At 40.0% G+C, this 24397-nt stretch overlaps 1 protein-coding gene across 8 annotated transcripts in view; it reads left to right on the plus strand.

The window, feature by feature from the left end:
* Positions 1 to 13332: 13332 nt before the first annotated feature.
* Positions 13333 to 24397, plus strand: part of PPP1R12A (protein phosphatase 1 regulatory subunit 12A) — a 111549-nt gene continuing 100484 nt past the window's right edge. For 3 of the 8 annotated variants that reach the window (XM_064655587.1, XM_064655591.1, XM_064655586.1), the window contains exon 1: positions 13396 to 13740. In XM_064655587.1, coding sequence (XP_064511657.1) covers positions 13504 to 13740 — 237 coding nt within the window. In that variant the 5' untranslated portion in view covers positions 13396 to 13503. Of the gene's footprint in view, positions 13741 to 24397 lie in introns of all 8 variants that reach the window. The other 5 variants (XM_064655592.1, XM_064655589.1, XM_064655593.1 and 2 more) reach the window with 3 other exon arrangements.

The raw sequence follows: 24397 nt of genomic DNA on the forward strand, positions 1-24397 counted from the left end.
ATCCTAAACATAATGCAAAATATGACATTACCTTTTCCATTTCCTTATAAAACATGTAAAGAATATGAAAATTATTTTAAATTGTTGCACTTTATTTTTTTAATCCTGGGATAAACAAAGATCACTGTCAATAAATTCAGATGTTACTGTGAGTGCATTTTACAACCTTATGTATGTTAGTGGAAGAAAGAAATTCTGTTTAAAGAAAGTATCTGATAGAAACAAGCCAATCTGGATAATTCAGCATGCAGGCTAGTTCCCTTTACGTAGACTTTCTCGTGTATATTTATATTATGTAAGAACATCCCATCCTGAAAAACCCATCTGACTGCTGACAATAATTAGTCTTGCTAATAGTTTATAAGTCTAAAGGTGAGCTGGGAATGAACTGATGCACTGTTTAAATGGCAAAGGCCAAAAGCTTTTTGGTTTTGAAGGACCAAAAGCTGGCATAGTGTCAAATGGCACTTCGGCAGAAGTCCAGCATCTCATAGATATATATACACCTGTATACATACATATATATACACATAAACATAAATATATATGCAAGCTTAGCATCTTTCCAGCTAGAAGCAGATGCACCAAGGGAAAAAGACACACATCCAGTTCTGTTGCACTGCACAAGAGCAATGGGTGCTACAGACAAAATTGTTGTTATATGTATCTGGTTAGATTAATGCAAATACCATAATTAATATCCTGGCAGTCATTTCACAGGAACTGTGCAAAGATGTACACAACTCTGTAGCAAAATGTTTTATTATAGTGACTGACACACATCCCAGAGAGCTAACCCATCTTCTTGCACCACCTTCAGCCCTTCAGGTATTGAAATGCCTAGTTCCAGTTTATTACGTCTTTTCATCCCCTTAAAAATTAAGGCTTCTGCTTATATTGAAGTAGAATCCTTAATAAGTATACGCTTACTTAATTAGTGTACATGTAAGCATATGCATACCTACTAGGCCTTCAAGGTTTCAATGGGACTGATTACATGATTGCGCCTCATTATATTGATTAATATTGTGTGAAAACAAATGTTCCACAGATTTCTTTACAGTCTTTCCCTAACTTTACTAAAATTAATAAATGCATTCTCTTCTAGGTATGAATATGCAACGACTAGGCAAAGAAGATGACTCTTCCTTCATGCAGCCAGTCATTGGGTGCTGTGCCCTCAGGAAGTGGACTTGGCTTCCAAAACAGGTGTTATAGCCAGCAGACAGATGTGATTAGATGTTGGTAGATAGGGCGTACACAAAAGATGTCCTGAGAACAAGTGCAGTGGCTTGAATTCTGTTCTCCGCCTTGCCTCGAGGTCTCTGTTGTTGTCTTTGGCTTCGCTGATCAAGATCCAGCTGGCATTTGCCACCTGTTCATGTGTAGTTCTGGCCCAAGCCATATGTCCTTGCTGCTGCTCTGTCTGCTCCTTCTCCTGGACTCACCTCACGAATTGCACTCCCTGGTTTCCTGGCTCCATTTGAAGTCCAGCTCTGCTCTTGTCAAGGTGCATGCAAGCTTCCTGGTGCCAAGCCCTACTTCCAACCATATGCCTGCCTTACTCGGTTAGCCTAATGACTATTATATGTCTCTGGTTCTTGATTTCAGATTGCTTTAATTACATCAGCTGGCTCCTTCCTCCACCCAGACTCCAACCCTGGGGCCTCACTGTGAGGCTTGCAACACCCATGTCCCGTCATAACAGTCTTCACAGACAGGTGCAGACAGATGGCAGCTTGTTTCACTGGTGCTCCAAGCCCAGCAGAAACGAACCAGCTTTGGTCTCGGAAGCATACACCTACATTACCTGAAAGGAAGAGCTCTTTTATTTCCAGACAAGATACACAGAGGCTTGGAGCACAGACAAATTGAATCCATCTCTGTCTATACTTGCTCAGTTAGACATAATGTGTAAACCTATACTAACTTTTAGGGTACAGATTAAATTTAAATACTAAGTAGAGACAGACTGTTTACATGTCTCAAATGTTTGCCCAGATGTTGAGAAGTATCCCTTGTGACACACAGGTAGACACAGACAGGAATCTACTGTGTGGTTCAGAGAGGACCAAGACAGAAAAATTTCTACTAAACTTTCAAAAAACTGGTTGTAGCTTGCTTGCAAACATTATCTATGTTCACCATGCCATTCAGGTGAAGTGTAGCAACTTCATTTCATTAATTTGGGTATCAACCAAATTCTAGTCTCAAGTGCACTTTTTTGAACATGGTGGGTTGACCTTGGCTAGATGCCAGGTGCCCATCAAGCCACTCTATCACTCCCCATTCTTAGCTGGACAGGGGAGAGAAAATAAGATAGAGAACAACTTGTAAGTTGAGATAAGGCAGTTTACTAAAGCAAAAGCAAAAGTTTGTGCACGCACAAGCAAAGAGGAAAAAAAATTTATTCTCTACTTCCCATCAGCAAGTGATGTCTGACCAATTCTCAGAAAGCAGGGCTTCAGCACACAGTTGTTCTGGAAGGCAAACATTGTAAATAATGAACACCCTCCTCTTCCTCCTCCTTTCCTTAGCTTTTATATCTGAGCTGATGTCATATGGTATGAAATATCCCTCTGGTCAATTTGGGTCAGCTGACCTAGTTGTGTCCCCTCCCAGGATCTCGCCCATCCCAGTCTATAGATGAGGGGTGGAATGCTAAGAGACAGTGCTGATGTTGTGCCAGCGCTGCTCAACAGTAGCCAAAACACTGGTGTGTTATCAACACCTTTCTAGCTACCAATGCAAAGCACAGCACTGTGAGGGCTGCTGTGGGGAAATGAACTCCAGCTCAGCCAGAGCCGATACAGTGAATTAGGTGTCTCTATTTGTTTCAGTAGATCTAGTCTGAACTTTCTCAAAATATGTATTTCTGCAAGTGGAACCCAAATCTGATTCCTAAAGTACTAAAACTTGAAGTTCAGGACTTTATCCAGGGTAGTTAAAATAAGTTCACACCAGCTGATGACTTGATCCTGCGTAACTTCCACACCAGCAAATGAAACATCAACAGATATAGACAATGCCAAAAAGACTTGCTTGAGCTACCTTAAAGCTAACTAGTTTGGCTACTGTTGGCAGCATACACAGAGCTGCATAAAGCTCAAGTGTACACTAAGTTAGGCTAGATTTAATTTAGACTAACGGAATTTTGCAGCTTAGGCTGAGCTCTGTGCTTACATAGTTTGCACCCAATCCAGGCAACCCAAAACTAACAAAGCCACTGTACACTGGAATCATTAAAGCAAATACTGAATCTAAAGGGTGCCTACTTTATGGCAGCTTTAGAAGCAAATGAAGCATTTATTAACTTCCAAATTTTTTCTAATACCTGAGTACCTCAATGAGACTGCTCCTAAGTACTGTATGATGTGAGCAGGATCTGCCCATAAATGCTTTCAGGCGTGTGACAGAGACAAATACTTTTGTGCTTTTGTTTCTAGGTAACTGCCTGGTTTTGTTTAACAATGTTTTGATTATGGTATGGACTTCACTAAACACTGTATGGGCAAATGGCATGCTTTATATTATGTATAGCTTTATCTCTCTACTGATGAGGGCCGCGTGGGGTAATTGCTTCTTTGAGGGCTGATCCTCATCTCTCTACTAAAGTTAAAGTGTGAATCTGTGGGAACATTATATAACAGGGGAATGAAATTCCAGATCTGCTATAATATGTTTAACCTGACTAAATAGCCAGGCTGGAAATTGTGTTGTATAATCCCCTCATAAGTTAACATATAATTAAATTACAGATTTTGGAATTTATACTGGAAATCATTTACTTGCATAAGAAACTCCAGTGGGATTCAATGTGATATTATTGGGAGCTAATACAAACTCACTAAAACAAGCAGGAGTTTCTAAACTGAGCCTTGACTGTTTTAAGTAAAAACAAATTAATGCATCTAGACACTCTCTAGATAGAGCAAGAGGTCTAATGTGACCTCTATGTATGTATCACCTATACAATTATTACATTTCTAGAAGAAAATGTCATTAAAAATACTGTAATATTTGGGGTATAAAAGGCTAAGAAATGTTTTTTCCTTTGTGCTGCTGCAGAGAAGTGTGAGTGTTATATGACAGTGATTGTATGCACGATACAGTTGCAGGATATTCCTGTTTTGTGCAGGGATCTGCCTGGCGCCTCTTTCAAAGTAAAAATCTTTGGAAATATGCAAGGCAGAAAAGCAGTGACATAGATTTTGAATTTTAAGTATGGATTAGCTCCTTTTTACAGAAAAAAGACATCAGAATTGTACTTTAAGCCAATATTTTTTTACACTGTTTCCTTTTCTTTAGTAGTTAGACCTCTAATCTTATCTAAATGCAAAATGACAGAGTAGGACAAGATCCTTCTCTTTTTGAAGTAATCATTTGGCATTTATTTTCCTTGGACTAACACTGTGATTTTATAAAGATAGTAACATTTCATATTATGCACAAATTCAAAATTATGAAAACTCTAAATTTTTTAAATATGGGAGCCCACAGATATTTTAGCACAAAAATCACTTTTGTGTTTTTTAACATACAAGAGTGTTTGTGTTTTTTCAGAACACTCCTTGCTCAATTAAAGTTCCCACTGCAAAAGAAGCTGCAGCATTGGGTGCTTCATCTCCAGTAGCCTTTCATTTCTTTATTAAAGCTTTCATTTAAATATTTGAGATCTTAAATTGTGAACAGTGGGAGTGGGAAGATTCTAATTAATGTGACCAAAATTCTTTATTTAGCTCCTGAGGGTTAAATACAAACTGAGGTCAGAAATGCAAAATTAAGAACTTTGAATTATTTATCCTGTGTAAAATCAAGACAACGCAGAAAGAATCGTGCCTTGCAGAATATACCACCTAAGGAGTCTTTCTGCTGTGCCTTTTGCAATGTCTATCTCGCATTGGCCTTATTAGCCACCAGTGTGCTTGTAACAAATGAGGATAGAGCCTTTCCCAAATCTTCGTTCATGAAGCCTAGCCATGAAAATCAAGATTCAGATGCACAAACGGGAATGTTCCAACTTCCTGTTAGTTATTCTACTTATCAGCCCACAGTCCTAAATAAGTAATCAAAATGTTAAAAATAATCAAAACAATTACATTTTAAAATTGTATCTTCCAAGTCTAATTATATACACAAGTAGTTAATTTTACTGTTATTAATCTAGTTGAAATAATGTAATTTCATATCTATCTATCCACCTATTTGTCTTAAAATAAGTGTAATGTAGAACTTTCCTAGGATCAGTCTTTACTTTCTTGAGCCAGTTCCATTAGAGGGAGAGAGCAAAAAAATGCACATAAATAGAAATCAAGGAATGCTTAATGCAACCTGGAGTCAAGTGCCTGATCTCAGTAAAATCCATGGTTTAGATCTCAGTTAGTACTTGAAATAAAAATATACATAATTATAAAGAAGTAGCTATACCACTGTTGCAACAGGGAAGTGACCATGACCCAAACCTGCCAGGGAGGAAGAGGCAGGTGGGCATGGGAGATGAAGGACAGCACCAGCACTGCCTGGCTGTGGATGAGAGGGTGAGTTTCAGTTGGGTTCCTGCCTCACTTCATGCCACTGTTGCTGTACTCCTAGGACTGAGAGTGTGCTAAGTGTGTCCCCTCGAGACTGCCAGTTTCTAAAATTATCACTGCCAAGAATGAGAAAGTTTTTTTATAATTTAATATGAAAATTATCTATCCCTCCACTCCCTATCATGTTTGCCCAGAATCCTATTTGCTAGCTGCCACATGAAAGCAAACAGAAAGTGAAATGAAGACAGATACATAACCTCTACAGAGAAGACAAAGGCAGTGCTCGTTTACTCTAGTTAGAAGATTTATTTTCTACATGCCAGAATCCACGTCCAAAGGACACCAAAACATTAAAGAAATCTTCCCAGACTGATTTAAATACTGATTTAATCAGGAAAAAATACTGATTTAAAGGTCACAGCTAAAACTACGGGTGAGATTTCTTGTGATGGTTGAGCCTATATAATGCGTTCCTGCTTTTGCAGAGTGACTCTGTCCTTCCTCAGGCCTGGTCACACATTCTCAAGTCTTTTGGAAGCCCCCTGTCACCCTCTGATAAGTCTGCTCAGCTTGCTAGACCAGCAGAAAACTAGCTGGGCCAAGAAGTAAATAGTCTGCCAGTGCAGACAACTCACTCAAGTAGGTGTTAAATGAACACCAAAGCCAGGGAAAAGATTGGTAGTGGCATTTGTGCATCCAGGGGTAGGGAAGGGGCAGTACAAAGAAAGGAGGACTGCCCCCTTCTGTGGCAGTTACCTATCTGAATGTCTCCATTATCTAGCGAAACCTTAGCCTAGGTCTCTGAGAAAATGCTGGAAGACATGCTTTCTCTTAGGCAAAGAGAAGGCTGAGTCATATATCCAAAATGTTTAGAGAAATAAAAAAAAAATTGTCCAAGATCTAGAGGTTACAGCCTTTTCCTCATCTTATACTAAGTGATTAAATAATGCTTTGGTGAGAAGAAGCTGGTTTTGAGTTACTTAAGCATCTGCTAAAAGGAAAATTAATTTTACATGTCCCTTCTCAACAAGGTGTTTTGAGTTATCATGATGAAGGAGGAGTTGCAGAAGTTGCAGGCTAGTAAGCCAATTTAGGAATGGTTGGGAAGCATAATTTCATCAGATGAGGGTTGAAAGTCATAAGCTTATCAAACCAGAAGCCATTTAAGAAGATTCTGAAGTGTTCATCTCTGAGCATTAACGATACGGATATTAAAGTTTCTGGAGTACGTTGGTGTTATATTAGTGGTTGCTGGAGATTAATGTTGCCTCAGATTAATTATCTCAATTAAGTCACTCTTCTTTTGAACTGACAAGATGAAGCAATTCTATTTCACAGAATCACAGAATATTCTGAGTTGGACAGGACAAGAATCATTGAGTCCAACCCTTAGCCCTGCACAGGACAATCCCCAAGAGTCATACTATGGTGCTTGAGAGTATCATGCAAACATTTCTTGAACTCTGTCAGGCTTGGTGCTGTGACCACTTCCCTGGGGAGCCTGTTCCAGTGCCCAACCACCCTCTGGGTGAAGAACCTTTTCTGATATCCAACCTAAACCCTCCCTGACTCAACTTCAGGCCATTCCCTCAGGTCCTGTCATTGGTCACCACAGAGAAGAGATCAGTGCCCACCCCTCCTCTTCCCCTCACAAGGAAGTTGTAGACTACAACGAGGTCTCCCCTCAGTCTCCTCTTCTCCAGACTGAACAGACCAAGTGACCTCAGCTACTCCTCATACGGCTTCTCCTCAAAGCCCTTCACCATCTTTGTTGCCCTCCTTTGGATGCTCTCTAATAGCTTATTATCTTTCTTATATTGCAGTGCCCAAAACTGCACACAATATTCAAGGTGAGGCCGCCCCAGTGCAGAGGAGAGGGGCACAATTGCCTCCCTCAACCCGCTGGCGATGCTTTGCCTGATGCCCCCAGGACAGGGTTGGCCCTCCTGGCTGCCAGGACACTGCTGACTCATATTCAACTTGCTGTTGACCAGGTCCCCCAGGTCCCTTTCCATGGCACTGCTTTCCAGCATCTTATTTCTTTACGGCCTTGTGCTAAAGAACAATAGGAGGCCACCAAAGGAGTCACCTGATGGTTTGGGATGAAGCTGTAGCTCAGTTGAGCTGTAGCCTGAGGAGTTACAGAAGCAGCAGCTTTCCATAGCAAACAAAGGGCTTGTAACAAATTCAGGGGAGAGAAAAGCTGTAGTAGAAGTGTTTATTAGGACACTGAACTACTAGAAAAAAAGTGATTTCTGAGCAAGGAAACTGCTTTCAGTTGCTTGTTTCTGTTGTATTCAGAGACACAGCTCTTTATGAATATTCTTATAATAAGCATTGCTGTACTTTAACAGCCAATTCTCTTTCTTAAGAAACTACTTGGTTTTCACTGTAATGGCTGAATAGACTAAAGGATGACATTATTTTTGCGGTGATATAGGTGTGTCACTATGTTACTGCATTGCTAAGACTAATCATGATGTGAGAGCACAGTTATGCCATATGCTCTGCTGGCTCACAAAAATAGAGCCTGTAGGCACCACGAGCAGCAGGGCATACTCCTAGATGCCCAAAATCCAAGCCAAGCCAACTGTTCAGCCACATAGAAATTTTAGTATTTTTAATTTAGAGAAATAACATATTTATATACCCCAAAAATACTTAAAAAGGAAATTCATATTACCTTCTGGTAGCAGAAAGGCAGAAATCTAAGTGTCATGGCTGTCAATAACCCTTGAGTGTATGTATATATGCATTGTGAGTGAGAATCTAGAACAGGATGTCTTTCATTTCTATTTGTCCAAAACATCTTCCTGCAGCCCTGGAAGTATATTTCTCAGCTGTGATATGTTCAGAATGCAGCTCACAGGGAACATCTTGCATGCATTTCAGAGGGACAGGTCATTCCATTTCCCCTCAGCATTTAAATCGTGTGTTTCAACAGTAAACTCCTTGACTCAAGACACACACAAAAGTGGGAAAGAAACATTTTAACCTCAGAAATGCTGAGCAAAGGTTCATAAAAGCTACTGTAGGATTGCATGGCCTTTTGGACAGCAAAATAAAGCAAAGATCCTTGTTCTCAAGACCAAGAGGCCAAAATGGACAACTGTCATGGCAGAGTGTTTGACACTCTGTCTACATCCACACACATGCAGTATTCCCAGTACTGCAAATACTGAAGAGAAACAGAGCATACATATTTCTGTTACACAACATATGGCCCAGTTCTTTTTTTTTTCATGAAGTGACTAGACAAAACTTAATTAAAAGTAGGAGTGGTTTTATAAAGTCAATGTTATAAAAAAGTATATTTTCCTATTTCTGAAGGATATACTTTTTACTAGCCAAGACAATTATTTTTAGCTTAACCTATGTACTGTTGAAATTGTCCACTGAACATATGTCTAACTGAGCGAGTATAGAGAGAGATGGGTACACACAGAAATACGTGAGAGCATCTCTAGGTGACTAAAGTTTAAATGTTATCTTGCATTGCCATTCAGGAACAGAGAGATACCAATCTGTGTAAAGCTCATAGAAGATGCTGGTAGAATACACCATTGTAAATCTGATTCTGAACTGCACAGTTTATAAATCTGTGCTCTGGTTGCTATGGTAGTGTTAGTTTTGGTTTTGGTGACTCAGGATTATGCAGCATCAAAAAGTAACTCACTTTGAAATGTGGGGTTTCTGTGTAAGAATCTTACTCAGAACTGACAAAATCAAAGAGCAAGAAATCTGCTTCGTACATAGTTTACTTGAAAATTTTGATAGCAATTTGTGCATAGTCTTTTTTTTTCTTTTTATAAGGAATGTATCTACCAGAGTTTTCACTGTTACTTTTGTAGGTGTGTCACACAATAAGAATAGAGAATACACCAGATTTAAAGATAGAAAAGACTATCGAGTGAAACAATGAAAGAAATGCCTTATTCTTATGATAAGTATCTCTGCCATGGCCTTTTCATGTGAAAAAAGATTTTTATATTTTCTTATCCTATCTCTCCTTTTACCATCCATGATTATTTAAAAATTCTGTTAGATTTATCAGATAGAAAGTTTTGTGTCAATATATATACAATATTTGTCACTATCCTTTCAAATTACCCTTTTTTTACCAGAGCTGGGTTTGATGAAATTAACTGTGATATATTAGTTTTTCTTCAACGGGGAGAGAAAAATGTTAGGACAAAATTTTTAGAAGCTACACTGTGTCTAATGCTGTTCAAAATGAAAGACAAGACAATAATTATCATGTTGGAGGTCAGAACAAAAATTCTACATCTCAAAAGCTGACTACTTTGGGTAGTGCAAAAGCTTCATCTGCATAGTTCTGTGGTCTAAAAGCCTATGGGAAATAGCTTTGAACAATGGTTGTAACACTTTTGAGAAAAAATGGAAAACCAGAGAGCACACTGATAAGAATCTCATTGCTAAATCATTGTATTGATCACTTGAAGCCTGACATTTAATTAACTGGAAATACATACCCACATTGATGTTATCTCTGCAGATGTTTACATGGTTACCTCTAGATGAAAGTAGTCCTACTGAATTCAATCTTAGTATTTGCATGTGAAAAATTACATATTCAATCAGCTTTAGTGCTATGTATATACATACAAACAAAGGATTTAAGAGCACATCTAGTGTGTTGGGTAGTCTGGTAGCATCAAAACAGCCCAATAAAAATAGATCTACTTACTGTGTCCTTAAGTTGGGCACATCAGGTAGCTCAAATGGTTGTGTCTCCTTTTAGCATACTGTGATTATTGTAAACACACATGCACACTTATGCAGTCATCTAATTCACTCTTGTGGTATTCTCTTGCAGTAGTAGTGACTCTTTCAGAATCAATTTTATACTCACTTTCAATATGGCCTTCAAAGAGAGTTTGCTTTAGCCCTCTGCACAGATGAATTTCACCCTCCATGCTTACGTAGATAATTGGAAAAGAATATTAGATTTCTACAGCAATTATTACTGGTAGTTACATATGTTTATCTCAATTAGTACTGAATTAGAATCTGTAGACAGTCTCATCTCCTCTCAGCTACACTGATTTTACAGTGAAATTGAATGACATTAGAATGGTAGGATGAGGTAAAGAATACGGCCCATAGGCCTTTGCTATTGAAGTTACAAACTTTTATGAGAGATATGACATAGGAAAAATAAAAATACAAAAATTAAAAAAAGTTGTTGTTATTAGTAATAATAATTTTATTATTTTTTCTTACTTTTTTCAATTTTGTTGAATACAGAAAATATGAACTGCAGAGATTAACTAGTTTACATGAATGACAGCTCTACTTTTTGCTTAAGGAAGACCATATGCTTTGCTAGATTTAAGAGCCCCATATAATTTTCTCCAGAGCACACAGCTATCTCAGAACGACATATATATTCTACATACATGGAATATCTGAATTTCAGCTGGCTGTACAGCTGAATTATATGTTGTCTGTAGAGTCTGCAAAAAGCCTCAAACATAACATCCAACCATGAGGTGCAACCCGAAAAAATTTAAAAGTCAAGGAAAAATAAAGTCAAGAATGTGGAACATACAAATAGCTGCAGTGTATGGAAACATATTTGCTGAGATTTTCTGAAAAAGCTGTAGATGAATCAGTGAAAAATGCCCTGGAAAAAGGAATAAAAGGAAAGTATTAGATCTGATCTTTAAAACCAGACTGCGTGATACTTAAGAGCAGAACTGAACTGTAAAACCTCTGCATTTCACTAAGAGGCCAAGAAGAGAAAGTTAAAGGGGGATCCATGACCAGAAAGAAAATGCTGAGCAGGAAAATTTAAATCAAGAAGAGGAGACTGGAGTCTATCAATTTGCCTAGAACTACTTTGTTGCTAATAAAGAACTGACTTAAATATTGCTTGCTTAAATCAGTGTATTACATTCTGCAGCTATATGGTTTCTTGAAGAGTCAAATTGTCAGACAGTCAACTGAGAGAGATAGAAGCAGCATGTTGGAGAGGAGGGTAGTCGTACAATATCAGAGACATCCAGGGAAGGAGAATGCAGCTTTTATCTTGCTTTACTTTTTTCTGGCTTATAGTTTTCAGGTCCTTAGGAAATGGATGGAGAGTCTGTCCCCAAGGAAGTTTGCCCATGAGGACAAGACCACAGCAGGCGGCTGGAGCCCATGCAAATCCCCTCCTTAGACATGAGTCAGGTGATCCAGCCAAGCTCCCACATGGTAACTATCCATACAGGGCTGATGGTACCAGCACTACACCAAAGCACAACTGAATCACTTGTGTGAGTAATAAAAACTCAAAGACTGCTTTTGAAGTGCACTCTGAAGAGTCAGCCATATTTTCAAATCCAGGAACCTAAAATGTACCCTGGATAGTCACACAGGCTGTCAATAGGAAGGTATAAATTAGGTGCCAGGTAATCAGTCATCCACCTACTTAACTGCAAATCTTTCTCTGGCAAATCTTTCATCTTGACTACCAGATGTTGTCTTTTGTTCTCAATCACATTGCGCCTGCAAATTGTCATTGCATGTATCTCATGCACTGCTGTATGAGTAAATCTGACAGATACTATGCAAATATCTCCGATGGAAATCTGTTCTGAAAGATATTAAGAACGGCACATTGCTGCAGGCACCTTACAGCTATTACTTCTTGTGAAATGCTGCTGACATCTTTATCAATAAAAATGGAAATAAGAACCCTGAGTTGGCTGTGAGACCGCCCACCATAAGAAGGAGACATTACAATTAGAAAAGTGCAAATCATGCAAAATTTGAAGTGCATGAGGTTTGGTGACCCTCTCAAACTATGTTTTGTTTCCTATAATTAGTTGAAAATAAACCCCACATTTTATCCCAAAAGATTATTCCATTTAAAGCAAAATACATATTGCCTTTAGCTAAAGAAACCATGGAAAATAGTTTATTATCTGTAATAGCTTGGTTCCTAGAAGTTGCAACTCTGAACAAAAAAATTTTAGTCTTTGTATCTTCAAATGCTGCACTTGTTTTCTCCCAAGAGGAAGGATGTTGTGCTACCCCAGGTTTTCACATCAAGGAAGTGAACTTTAGGCAAAATGGACAATAAGCACAAGGCTTTGTTCACTGTCACACGGAATCACAGAATGCTGAGGAATGTATGTACCTTAAAGATTATCTAGTCTCAAGTCCTCCATGTGCAGGATCACCTCCCACTAGACTGGGTTGCTCAAAGCCTTATCCAGCCTGGCCTTGAACACCACCAGGGTTGGGGCATCTACAGCTTCCCTGGGCAACCTGTTCCAGTGTCTCACCACTGTGGCAGTAAAGAATTTCTTTCTCATATCTAGTCTGAATTTCCCGTCTTTCAGTTTGTACCCATTACTCCTTGTGCTGTCACTATGGTTCCCGATGAAGAGTCTCTCTCCGGCTTCCCTGTGGGCCCCCTAAAGGATAGGCGCAAATGTGGAAGGAAGTGTAGGGGCAAATGGCAGCTGGTGCTTTTGTATGTCACGCCGGCCTGACGTAGTCATGTGTAACCTCTCAAAACAAAGGACCCTCAGGAGCTGTCCCATTTCTTTCCTCTTTTCCCTCCAAGTGTCTGCACGTGCCCCGTTTGTCATTACAGGCAGAAACGCGGGTGTTGCTACAGGTGACAGAGAGGTCGCACGCAAGGGCTGGCAGCATCTTCACCTGAGCTGCCCGACGCAGCCGCAATCCCACCAACTCCCCCACCTCCACTCCCACCTCCTCTCCCACTCCCACTCCGGCACCGCCCATCCCGCGCCGCTCGCGCACGCGCCCCGCCCCCTGGAGCTCTCGCGAGGTTATGCTAACGAGCAGCCACCGCCCCGCCCCTCCGGTCCCCGCCCGCCCCGCGCCCTCCGGCTGGGCGGGTGAGCGCGCGCGGCCGCGGTGCGCTGTGGGATAGTGGCGGTATAAAGTGTACGCTCGGCGCGGCCGGGGCTGAGGGGGCTGGCGCGAGCGGGGCATGAAGATGGCGGACGCCAAGCAGAAGCGGAACGAGCAGCTGAAGCGCTGGATCGGCTCCGAGACCGACCTGGAGCCGCCCGTGGTCAAGCGCAAGAAGACCAAGGTGAAGTTCGACGACGGCGCTGTGTTCCTGGCCGCCTGCTCCAGCGGGGACACTGAGGAGGTGCTGCGGTTGCTGGAGCGGGGCGCCGACATCAACTACGCCAATGTGGACGGGCTGACCGCGCTCCACCAGGTCGGTGCGGGGCTGATCGAGGGGGGCCTGGCCGGGTCAGGCGGGCGGGGAAGGGGGGGGCGAGGCCGGCTGAATGTTTCCCTCGGCGGAGGTGGAGGAGGAAGGGGCCGGAGGCGGCCGCGCTCCCTCCGCTGGGGGGTGTCGGGGCGGGGAGGCGGCGGCGGGGTCGGGCTGGGACAGGCCGGAGGGGCCGGAGCCGAGCCCCGGGGCCGGCGGGGCTGCAAGGGCGGGAGGCTGCACCCCCTCCCCGCGGGCCGGGCGTCGGAAGGGGCGGCTGGGCCTCTCCTCAGGCGGGGAGGAGGTGCCGCTGACCCCTCTCGCTTTCCCCTGTTGGCAGCGCCTCCCTTGGAGGGCCGGGGGCAGCAGGCCCTGCCCTGAGGGGGTTGCGGGGTCGGGGGCAGCTGCTCCCCGGCGCGGGGGCGTGATTGCAGGTGAGGAAGGCGGACTCGCTTTCCCCGCTGCCCCTTGCCTGGGATCCCGGTAGCAGTTCCCTGCGTCCCCCGTCTCCACGGTTCCGCAGCACTTGAGCCGATTAAACCCCGCTCGTGTGTGCGAGCAGGAGTGGGGAGAGACGGATCATCTATTTCTCTCCGGTTTCTATGGGGAACCAGTGTTTTGTTCCTTATATAGAAACGCGTATCAATAAGAGGCTGCTTGTTTTCGTTACCGATGGCTCCCGCCGCAGTGGGAAAGCTGAACTTCAAGGGAAGCAGGGCTCTTACATTTTTCTTCCGTTGGAAAGTAGTAAAAAACCCAATTCATCTCGCTTTGTTCTGGTTGTGAGTATGTGGGAGGGGGTTGGTGCCGAGGGAGATAACTTTCACTTGGGGCAGGGGGGGAATGGAAGGGAAACTGGCTATGGAGTTTCCTCAAAATGGATGCTTTGTGCATGTTGAACTTCATAGCAGTCTGATTGGAATCTCAAAACGTTAGCCAAATAAGGAAAGACTGTGGCAATCCGGAGATAATGCGGGTTTGCCTGAATAGTTTTTTTTCTCTAGAAGGCCAAAAGCTTCCACACAATATTAGATTCACTGAATATTTGGAAAGCAAGAAATTATCTTTGACAGGCTAGCTTCTCATTCTTAATTTTAGAAGTTCTTCAGTAGTTTAAAAAAAAAAAATTTTAGTGATTATGAGGTGTAGGTTGATCAAGTAGAAATTTTCCCAAAATGATTAGGTGAGGTAGTTAGGATATTGTTTTTATGCAGCACTTTTCTCGCATAAACCAAAAACGAGATGGTTAGTTTATTTTCTGCATTCCATATAGATTTTTCAAGGGTGTGAGACTCTAGAAATACATAAATTGCCCTGCAATTATCCCCTCCTGAAGATAAAAGTTTCTATCACTCTTTGCTCTGCTTCCTGTGTATGAGTTGTCACTTGCTCCCCTGTAAAGGGTGTTGGTTTACTTTCAGTTGTGAACTGAACTGGAAGAATGAATGTGTGTTGTGGTTAAGCCTGTCAGCATGTTACTACAGCACAGTTACCTGACTGCAGGCTAGCCCGTCACTTCAGTATGAGTTTTATGTATTTATCCTCCTCTAATCAAGTTATGATTGCTTCATGCTTCCAGGGAGCTCTGTACTAGAAGTCATACCTTAACTGGTTAGATCCTTGGGTCTGCAAGTTACTGTACTCCAGTGATTGGTAGTGATTCGTAGGAAAGGATGACGTTTGGCTGAACTCTATTGTTAGAATAAGAGATGGTGTTATCTCTCTTTACGAAGTCCAGATGGCATTTTCAAAATGTCTTTGATACTATATACAACAAAGCTTTCATCAGGATAATTCTGCACTTATTCTCTCCTTTTTACCTGTAGTCAGCTTGCCATTTGGAAGGTAAAAGTTGAAGGGAACAGAGGCAAAGATTTACATCACTTCTAAAATTCTTACTCTCCCACCCCCCCTTTAGTGATACCAAAGGGTCTTTTCTGCTTTTATGATATTGAAAGCAAATAAGAAGATCGCTTGTAAAGTTATAATCCTCTTGAGGCAGTCCCATAAATGAATGTTGCCTGTTGCTATTTAAAAAAAAGGCATATAACAAATCCCTGCCTATAACCAACTCTGAATGGTTTCACTTCATTATTATCAATAAATCTTATTTTCCTCTAGTATGCCATATGAAAGGTGCAAGTCAAACATGATGCAGTCTACAACATGGATTCATTTAATCAGATTTGGCTGCGGCATGAACAAAGCTGTGTCTGTTCTCAAAGGAAACTTCAGAAGCTTGTCATTCTTCCTCACAGTTTTGACTGACTGATGTCAGTTGTGTCAAAGTCCATGTTGTTGTGTTTCAGACCGCTATGGTTTGCTGTTGCTTTGTGAGTTTTTGGTTGGTTGGTTTTTTTGTTTTGTGTCATCTGTCAGATCCCATGTAGATGTTACTGCTTCACAGGAATAAATTTATCATAGCAAAGAGAAAATGATTGTACCTCTTTGGGTTGTGTCTTTTTTTTTTGCTTCTATCAATTTTTTTTTTTGCAGTTATGGAGGGCAAATGCATGTGTCTGAAATAGCAATAGAGTTAAATATTTAATATGCTGTTTAGCTTCTGATTTTCCTGATGCATATGGCAGTTATAGGAAGAGACTTCAGCTGTGTTTTCTTTTCCATGGCCCAGGTAGTTGGAAGTGCTGAGAGGGAAGTACCATTAATCCTGAGATTCTGATAGACTTCAGATCTGGTCTTTAGTGGAGCATCAAGCTTTTACTAAAGCCATTAGCTAAGCTTTTCCTTTATCAATGGGGTAGAATGCCATCACCATCAGAAAGCTTTATGTGGAATTGTTTCTCTTTCTGCATATGGGAAAGAAAAAATTACAGTTGACTTGGTAACTCAGTTGTGGAAGGGGGGGATTATATTTGTAGGTACCTGCTTCATGTCCTGACACTGCCAATGAGTAATTTTGATTTATATTTGCATGTGCATAAATGAGGGGACTTGAGTGCATCGTATCTGAGGATAGGTCAATTAAATTTTTTTGAGATCTTGCAGAAGGGGAAAAACTTGTCATTATGTGATTATTATTATTCCTGTATGTAATGGTGTCAAATGTCACTTACTTTAAGAACTTGTTCTAGCACAAGTTCTCAGATTAGGCCTTTAGCACAAAGGACCAAACTGTGTGTACCATTTTTCTGTCTCAGAGATATGTGCAATGTAGGATATTGCAGCAGGATAATATGTACTCTGCTGCATAACCTGCATTTATATTGTGTGCATGTGTCTGGAAGATCAGAAAACTTACTTTTAGATTAGACCTTAAATTTACAATCAGATGTCAATGTTTACAATGCATTACTTTACTAGAAGTTGGTTTTCAGTGTTGCATTGGCAGACAGTTGTCATGTAGGATGAGATCTAACTTAAAGATAAGTGCAGCTTTTGTAATCTCCTTAACAATTGAATGTAACGGGAACTTGAGACAAAAAAGAAGCCCAAAGGTGAGTTGTGACCTTGCAGGGTATTAGTTTCTGCAGTGTGTGGGGGGTAAAAGTGTCATATTCTGAAATAATGTTAAGAAGAGATAATATAATATTTTCAATAAAACCTGGTCCCTTCGAGGGCAGACGTATTTCTTCAAAGCGATGTTCAGTTCTGTCATCCTGAAAGCTTAACACCTATCCTTCCTCAGAGTTTAGACTCTCTTCTGCTTTCCCTGGCTTCCATGAAAGAGGACTTGTTTCACTAGCTCTGAGTGGAATTTATTGCTTAGGTGGCTGAAAGTAGTTTATCTAGAAGTTATGTAGAGCTTTGTACAGGAAAGAGGAGCCCTCCCTTTCTGGGCAGCACATGGGAAGGCTGTGTGTAGTAGGGAGGGACCACGATGTGGCCAGTTTCCTGGAAGCCTGGATTTCCTGTGCACGCTGCTCCACTGGGAGTATGGGATGTGCACTGTGGAGTACCTGCACTCTCCTGATAAAGTGGCTGAGATTAGGCTGTGCTTAGGTATGACAATTTATGCAGTCTGCTTTTTGACTGCCTTTATTCTTTGAGGCTGCTCAGACTTAGGAGATAGTAACCTGGTTTTTGGCCTCATTCTCTCTGGTGAGAAGGTGAGTGCTGCAGCCTAATTCCACTACATAGCATGAAAAGAATATGTCCTGATCTTACTCCTTCCTAGGGAGGGTACTGCTTTGGAGCTAAGATAAGGGAAATTGTCTTGTCTGTTTATGTGTGGGGATCATCGAGTACCTGTAGGGAGTGTTACTGGTGAAGGCCCCTGCTCCTTGATGAAGGATTCATGTGCTCTCTTTTCGTCTGGGACAAGTACAGTTTACTTAAGCAATATTCCTTAAAAGTCTGTCTCTCTGTATCAAATAGTGGTTTTCTGCAATTCTTCAACTACTAAGCTGAATATGAAGGTCAGAGTGTTTTACCAACATTTACATAGCTACATATCAGTTTGCAGGCAGAGCAGTCTGCAGTGTTAAGTACAAGTTTTGATTTGATGCCATTGTTGTAGGACTCTGCTGCATTGATCCTTTGGTAGTAATTAAGGTGTTATGTGTTTCACTGAAATCTTCCCTTTTCTAACTGAGTAAGGACAGGTGTTGCTGTCTTAATATTTCCTTGAAAAGTTCTGTCAGGACTTCTGTTGGCATATTCTTAGTACTTGATATAGTAATGAGCATTGTTACAGTTGGCATCAACTGTCCTTGTTACAACACCCTTTCAAACACCGAGTGATACCAAAGGTACATAAAATCTACCAGCACTGGATCCATTTGCCTTAAAACTTGAGAAGAGGGCATTAAGTCATACTGTTGGGATCCTTTTTGATGAATGATAACACGGGTCATGTGTTTGAGCTGGGGCCACAGCATGTCAAGTCGTAAGAGCAAAGAACAGGTTGTTACAGTCTTAAATTTGTAAGGTGTTTGCATCATAGCAGCAGCACCCCAACAACCAAGGGTAAGGAAGGTATGGAAATAGCTCAGAGCTATCCTAGTAAAGTTGTACTCTTTTGGAGGGCAAGCAACCTTGCAATCACCAAATCTCCTAACGCTCTCATTGTAGATGTTCTACAACTGAGAATTTTGGAGAAATTTGCTAACCTTGTATTATTTTATCCTGGCTTTTTTTTTTTAAGTTTTCTGTCTGTGCAACAAAGCACAGAGAAAAAGAGTCCTGAAATAATGGTAATATTGCCTTCACTTGGTGATTAGACTACAGAGGCATATTTGTTTAAAATCCCTTTTGTAATAGGAGTTGGTTCTTGTGTGGGCCATGGATCTTTCTCTCTGTAGTTACAGTAGCTAGGTTCAGACTGTACAATAAATACTTGTTAACTTTCTACTGATTTTGCCATGTAAGATTTTTTTTTTTTTCTCTTTGAAATGGAGGTAAGAAGAGGAGGAAAAAAAAGGTGTGATTTTTCATAATATACTGTAAGTATAATAGTGAAAATCTTAAATGCATTCAAAAGAATTGTGTTCTTTTTGGTGTTTTATAAAAGAAACAAATAACCATCTCTTCACCTTTTTAAGTGTATTATTTCTGAGTGGTCTGTCAAGTCTGAACCTGGGATTTCTATGTTTTCTTCTCATTGCTATGGATATTTCTTGTACACAGATAGAATAACCCAAGTGAATTCTAGCATATAGAAATTATTAAAGTATTTAAAGCCAGTTTCCATGTCAGCATAACTGACAGAATTCTTAAACTTGCTAGTCATGGGGGAAGAGTTCTACATTCCAGTGTAAGGATGAATTCAGCTGGTAGGGCTTTGGTGTTTACTGAAGCTAATGTTCAGGGACAGTTTCTGCTGGTCTATAGATATGAATTTTACCGTAGCATTATTGCTGCTTTTATAGTAGAGCTTTGTCTATGATTTTCTACATGTTCTGGTCTGGTTTTGGTATTTTTAGAACACATTTTCATGATAAGTCATCAAAAAGCACCTTGTAAGAGTAGATGAGATGTGCTCTTTTATGTAAGAATCAAACTAATGGGAACATGGTTGAGTCAAGGCCTTTTTGATATTAACTTTGTAGTAGCAATAATGCTATTTTTTACCAAATTACTGAATTTCAGTTCGTTAGCTAAATCTGAGGCTAGGAGACAAGAAGCAGTCTGTATAAATCACTAGTAGAGATACCACTTAAGTCTTCTGAGGGACCTGTATTCCAGGTTTAAGAATATATATTAAATTTTAGTTGGAACAGATAATTTGACAGGGTCCTGTCCAGTTCTTTATTTATCGTTTTCCTCATACTCTCACTCTCTCAAAGTTATTACTTAGCCTAGTTAGACACTTGCTGCAATCTTCTCAAAACTTGAGAGCCCAATAATTGATAACCTCTCTCTGTGTGATTGTGTCTCCAAAGGCTGGACTCACACCATGTGAAATTGAGGAACATGCACATATTCTGGCAAATACTGAAATTTTATCCAGGGATATATTCAGATGAGTTGGATTTAGACCAACTAATATGCTCTGAAAGGAACGTGGTGGTAGTTTTGGACAACTGTAGCAGGAGTATACCTTTTCTGGAATTCTTGCAACCAATAAATTGTAAATGATATCTTTACTGCTGTATTGTAATATAAATATAGTTTATAACATGTAAGACATGCAGCATATGAGGACATTTGCCTAACAAATATTATATCAGTGCTCAACAATATATTTTTCTTCATTGATCTGGGCAATGGTGAAATGCAGACTGGAGTTCAGCTGCAAGGCAGTGGAGCCATCCATAAGCTGGGCAGCTTCTAGTGCTGCTGGATGGGTGGTGACATTCCAAGCTCCTTTACTTTCCTATATGCATTCTTGAAATGACAGTCAATGGAAAGCATGGCATAAGAGTGGCAGCATTCCTCAGCTGTTTCCTTTCTAGTAGTTTCAAAACTGTAAGATAAAACAAGTAGGCAAAAGATGGTCAGGGTACTTGAGGGTATGGGGGAAGCATTGTTGGATTATTTTTTTTTTTTTTTTTTGGCAAGACCTGGTACCCAGCTTTTCTGTTTTAGTTGTTTTTTGAGCTCACTGAATCAGCCTCTGTACTTATCCTGGAAACACTGAATCTTTTGATGGCTCTCTCACAAAACCAAAATTAGAGCAATATGATGAAGTTTTTGAACAAGACTGTTTCCCATTTATGCCTGTGTTAGCACTTAACAATAACAATTAACAATATATTTGTTAGACTAATGGCTTCTAAAGGTCTGTTAAACAGAGTGAAGAGTGGAGTTGGCTTTATGAAGAGGGTGAAACCCCTGAGAAAATCTTAACCACTACATGTAGCCTCACTTTGGGGCTGCACACAAACTTAGGTTTGTCTTCAAGACTGCAAGTAAATAGTTCCTATACTACCTTAATTTCTGAATATTTACATTTGGTCTGTAACTGGCACATAACCATCTATTTTGATACTAAATTATCTGTAAGCTGTGGTTGTTGGAAATGGTTCTAGCCCCTAAAACCTTCTATCTCACTGATGTTTTTTTATCTTTTATTTTTAAATCAGTCTGAAATATCCTTTGATTTATTTTCCTATGTTACGATTGTACTTCAGGCTCTTGAGTTCAAACTATGACAGCTTGCTTTAATGTGACTAGTAAGCCAGCCAGTGGTGATTACTATGCAAGTTTTAGTTCTGGGGTGATTATTTATTTAGTTTTGCAGTTTCTGTTTTGCCATACTGACAGTGAAGCTAGAAGAGTATCCAGAGTTTTCTGTATACATACTTGAGTATTTGAGGTTTCCTGTACATCAGAGAATTATGTGCGAGTCTTGGCCTGTGTTGTGGATCTGAAATATATATATTTTCACATGAATTTCAGTTTCCTGGGGCTGTCCCAAGTTTTAACAAAAGTACTGTTTTTGTAGTATGTTCACAAATATATGCAATTATACTTGAATAAGTAGGCTTAATTAAATGAATAATCTTAATGAAATCAATTAGTTTTCCAAAAGAGTGCCTCCCCATCCCAACAATGAAACAATCCAAAACTACTTGTATTATCTCCTCAATCAATTTGAATTTTTATTACCTTCCCTGTGTTCTATACAATATAAGTAACACTGCTTATTGTCGTTGCATCATTAAATTATTTTTTAGCTAGTTATGAGAAGTCAGTGCTTTTAAGCTTGTTTTGTTAACCTGTTATTTGAAAATGCTTTTAAACCTGGTGCTTTAGGTTCTGAACTTGCTGCAAATTTGGGCAAAAATTATTGACCTTAGGTTTTAGTCGAAGTGAAAAGTGAAAGTTACGGTGACAGCATTATGTCTGTGGGCCAAATTTGGACTCTTGTTATTAAGGCACAGTCTCATTTCTATGAAATTGTATAAAACAATGTCTTTAGAAAGCTTGCCAAATTTCACAATTTGCTACCACTTTTACTGTGTTCAATTACTGTAGCAAGTTGAATTATTTTAAGTCCTAACAATAAAGATTTTTTTTCATGAGGAGTCTGTACTTTGTCTCCTACTCAGTAGAAAATGAAAGTAAAGTGTGTTACCTCTGAAAGAAGAATTTTTGTGTAATGTCACTTTCTCAGCTTCTGAGTGTAGCAGAGCAGAGAGGGTGAGCTGTGCTAACACGGACTGGCAGTGGCTTTTTGTGGATGAATTTCTCTGGGCATGGCTTTCTGGTCACTCATTTTCTGCTTGCTTGCAGACAGCCCAGCAAAATGCTTGGCACTTGTGTGTCCCTATAGCTATGCCTGGATATGTGTAACAGTGGTACTGAATACTAGCACTTGGATGGTGCAGTGCTTATTGGGTATTGGTAGGCTTAGGAAGAGAAGCAGCTTTCCTCCACCTCTGTAAAAGAGTAACCTAACAGATCTAGTGGCTCTTGTGCTTAACACTTCTAAAATACTTGTAAAATACTGAAGGTGGGCTTTGGCCTCATCTATCAAATATGACTCTGAAGAAGGCTTATGAAGTTACTGTATAAACCAAGTTTTACCTATAGCTGTACGTAAATATAGCAGCGGTGATTTTAAAACTACTATTTTTAAGGAAAATACAGAACAACTTGGTGTGAATGCCAGAAGATACATTATATATTTTATGTTTTATCAGTTAGCCATGTAAGATGTGGGGGTGGGGAGCTCTGTCTCGATTGTTTTCTCAGCAGTTGAAGAGATTGCTGTACTCTATAATACAGTAGAAAAGTGTTGATTGTAACTATAACAATAGCATTTGAAAGCTCAAGTGGCTGTTAGGACTTGACTGCTGCAAATAAATATTTTTAGAATTTTTTCTGCAAAAAGCCTACTTGTGTGAGAATCAGTGTACTGGTGAACAAGTTACCATAGCTTTCTGAAGCATGATCATTAGTAGGTTCTATGGCATAGGGAACATGGAAATGGGAGTTTTTCTGGATGTATATGGAGCAGTTCCTGAGAGAAGATCAACTGTTGGGTGTCAGCTTCAGTTTGACCTATAAAAACTTTACAAAAGCCAGAAAAGCCTACTAAAGCAAAATGTGTGATTAATAAGATGGTGGATTTTAAAAGCTGTTGATGCTATTAGCGGTTTGGCATCCTTTTTTAGAGTAAGTGACCTGCCATGTCAGGTGCATATGCTGGATTAAAACATAAAACCACAAAAGCTGTGGCATGGAAAAGCTTGCATGATAATATTCTTGTTAAAGACATTTTGCTTTTAAGTTGGTTTGTACGTGTTTGTTTTTTTTTTAATTTGATTTTTTTTAAAATTTGAGGGGGTTTTTTTTCTGTTGTTTTAAACAACATATAAATTAAAAAGCATTAGTAAAAGTTGAAGGCATGCAAGCTATGGGGATTCAAAGTGAAAAACCAAAGAGCACTTAAATGTAACTTTCTGTTAAGGAGCACTGGCATCAGAGCCATAGTTTCTTCAGTGACATCATTCATCATCAACTACTCAGAGATATGACTTGAAGAGCTGATGTGTAACTTCCCCCTTTTTGGAGATCCTCCAAGGACTTAGTATCTGAGCAGCTGTTTGCTTACCTGCACAAGTACTTAGTGTTTTCAAGACAGAAAATCTCATGACTGCATTTGGAAGGCTTTCTCTTAATTTCTTCTAGGATTTTGAGCACTTCTCATTTGTTCTCTGTAATTACCTAATATTACTTTCTATTGCCAAGATAAATGACTTAAATATGTGAGAATTTTCTTGGGGTTTTTTTCCCCTCTTCATTTTGCTTTGTCATGTTTTGCTGATAATGTATTTGGTAACATGCTTTGCATTCTATTAATACTTGGAGGGTGCTTATGCAGAACTTAAGTAACAGCCTCAATCAACTGATTTGGACTGCTTTATTGCAGCTTAAACTGCAAATATTACTTGGGTATTAAACTTTAGGTCAAAACCTTCAATTTCTAAAACAAATATGGTTTAAATCTGGCTTCAGATGTTTGGCAGTTGAGCTCATGCATCATAGGCTGTAAAACTGAGGAGTGTCACTTAAGTAGGAGTGACATCACTAACTTTTTATTACTTCTGTGCTTATCTTTGTCTGTGATTCATGAGACCCATATGACATCGTACAGTTCCATGAGTTTCTCTTTTAAGAAGTTCTACTACCTAGAGGAAGTTGGGCATGGGGAGAGTACGATTCCCTCCTTGCTTGAAACACTGTATTCATACAAGAACAATACTGTTGCCAGTTGAGCAGAGAATGCAGAGTGGAGGGAAGTTCTTGCTTA

Source organism: Pseudopipra pipra, chromosome 5 (assembly GCF_036250125.1).
Source record: "Pseudopipra pipra isolate bDixPip1 chromosome 5, bDixPip1.hap1, whole genome shotgun sequence".
NCBI classification, from domain to species: domain Eukaryota; kingdom Metazoa; phylum Chordata; class Aves; order Passeriformes; family Pipridae; genus Pseudopipra; species Pseudopipra pipra.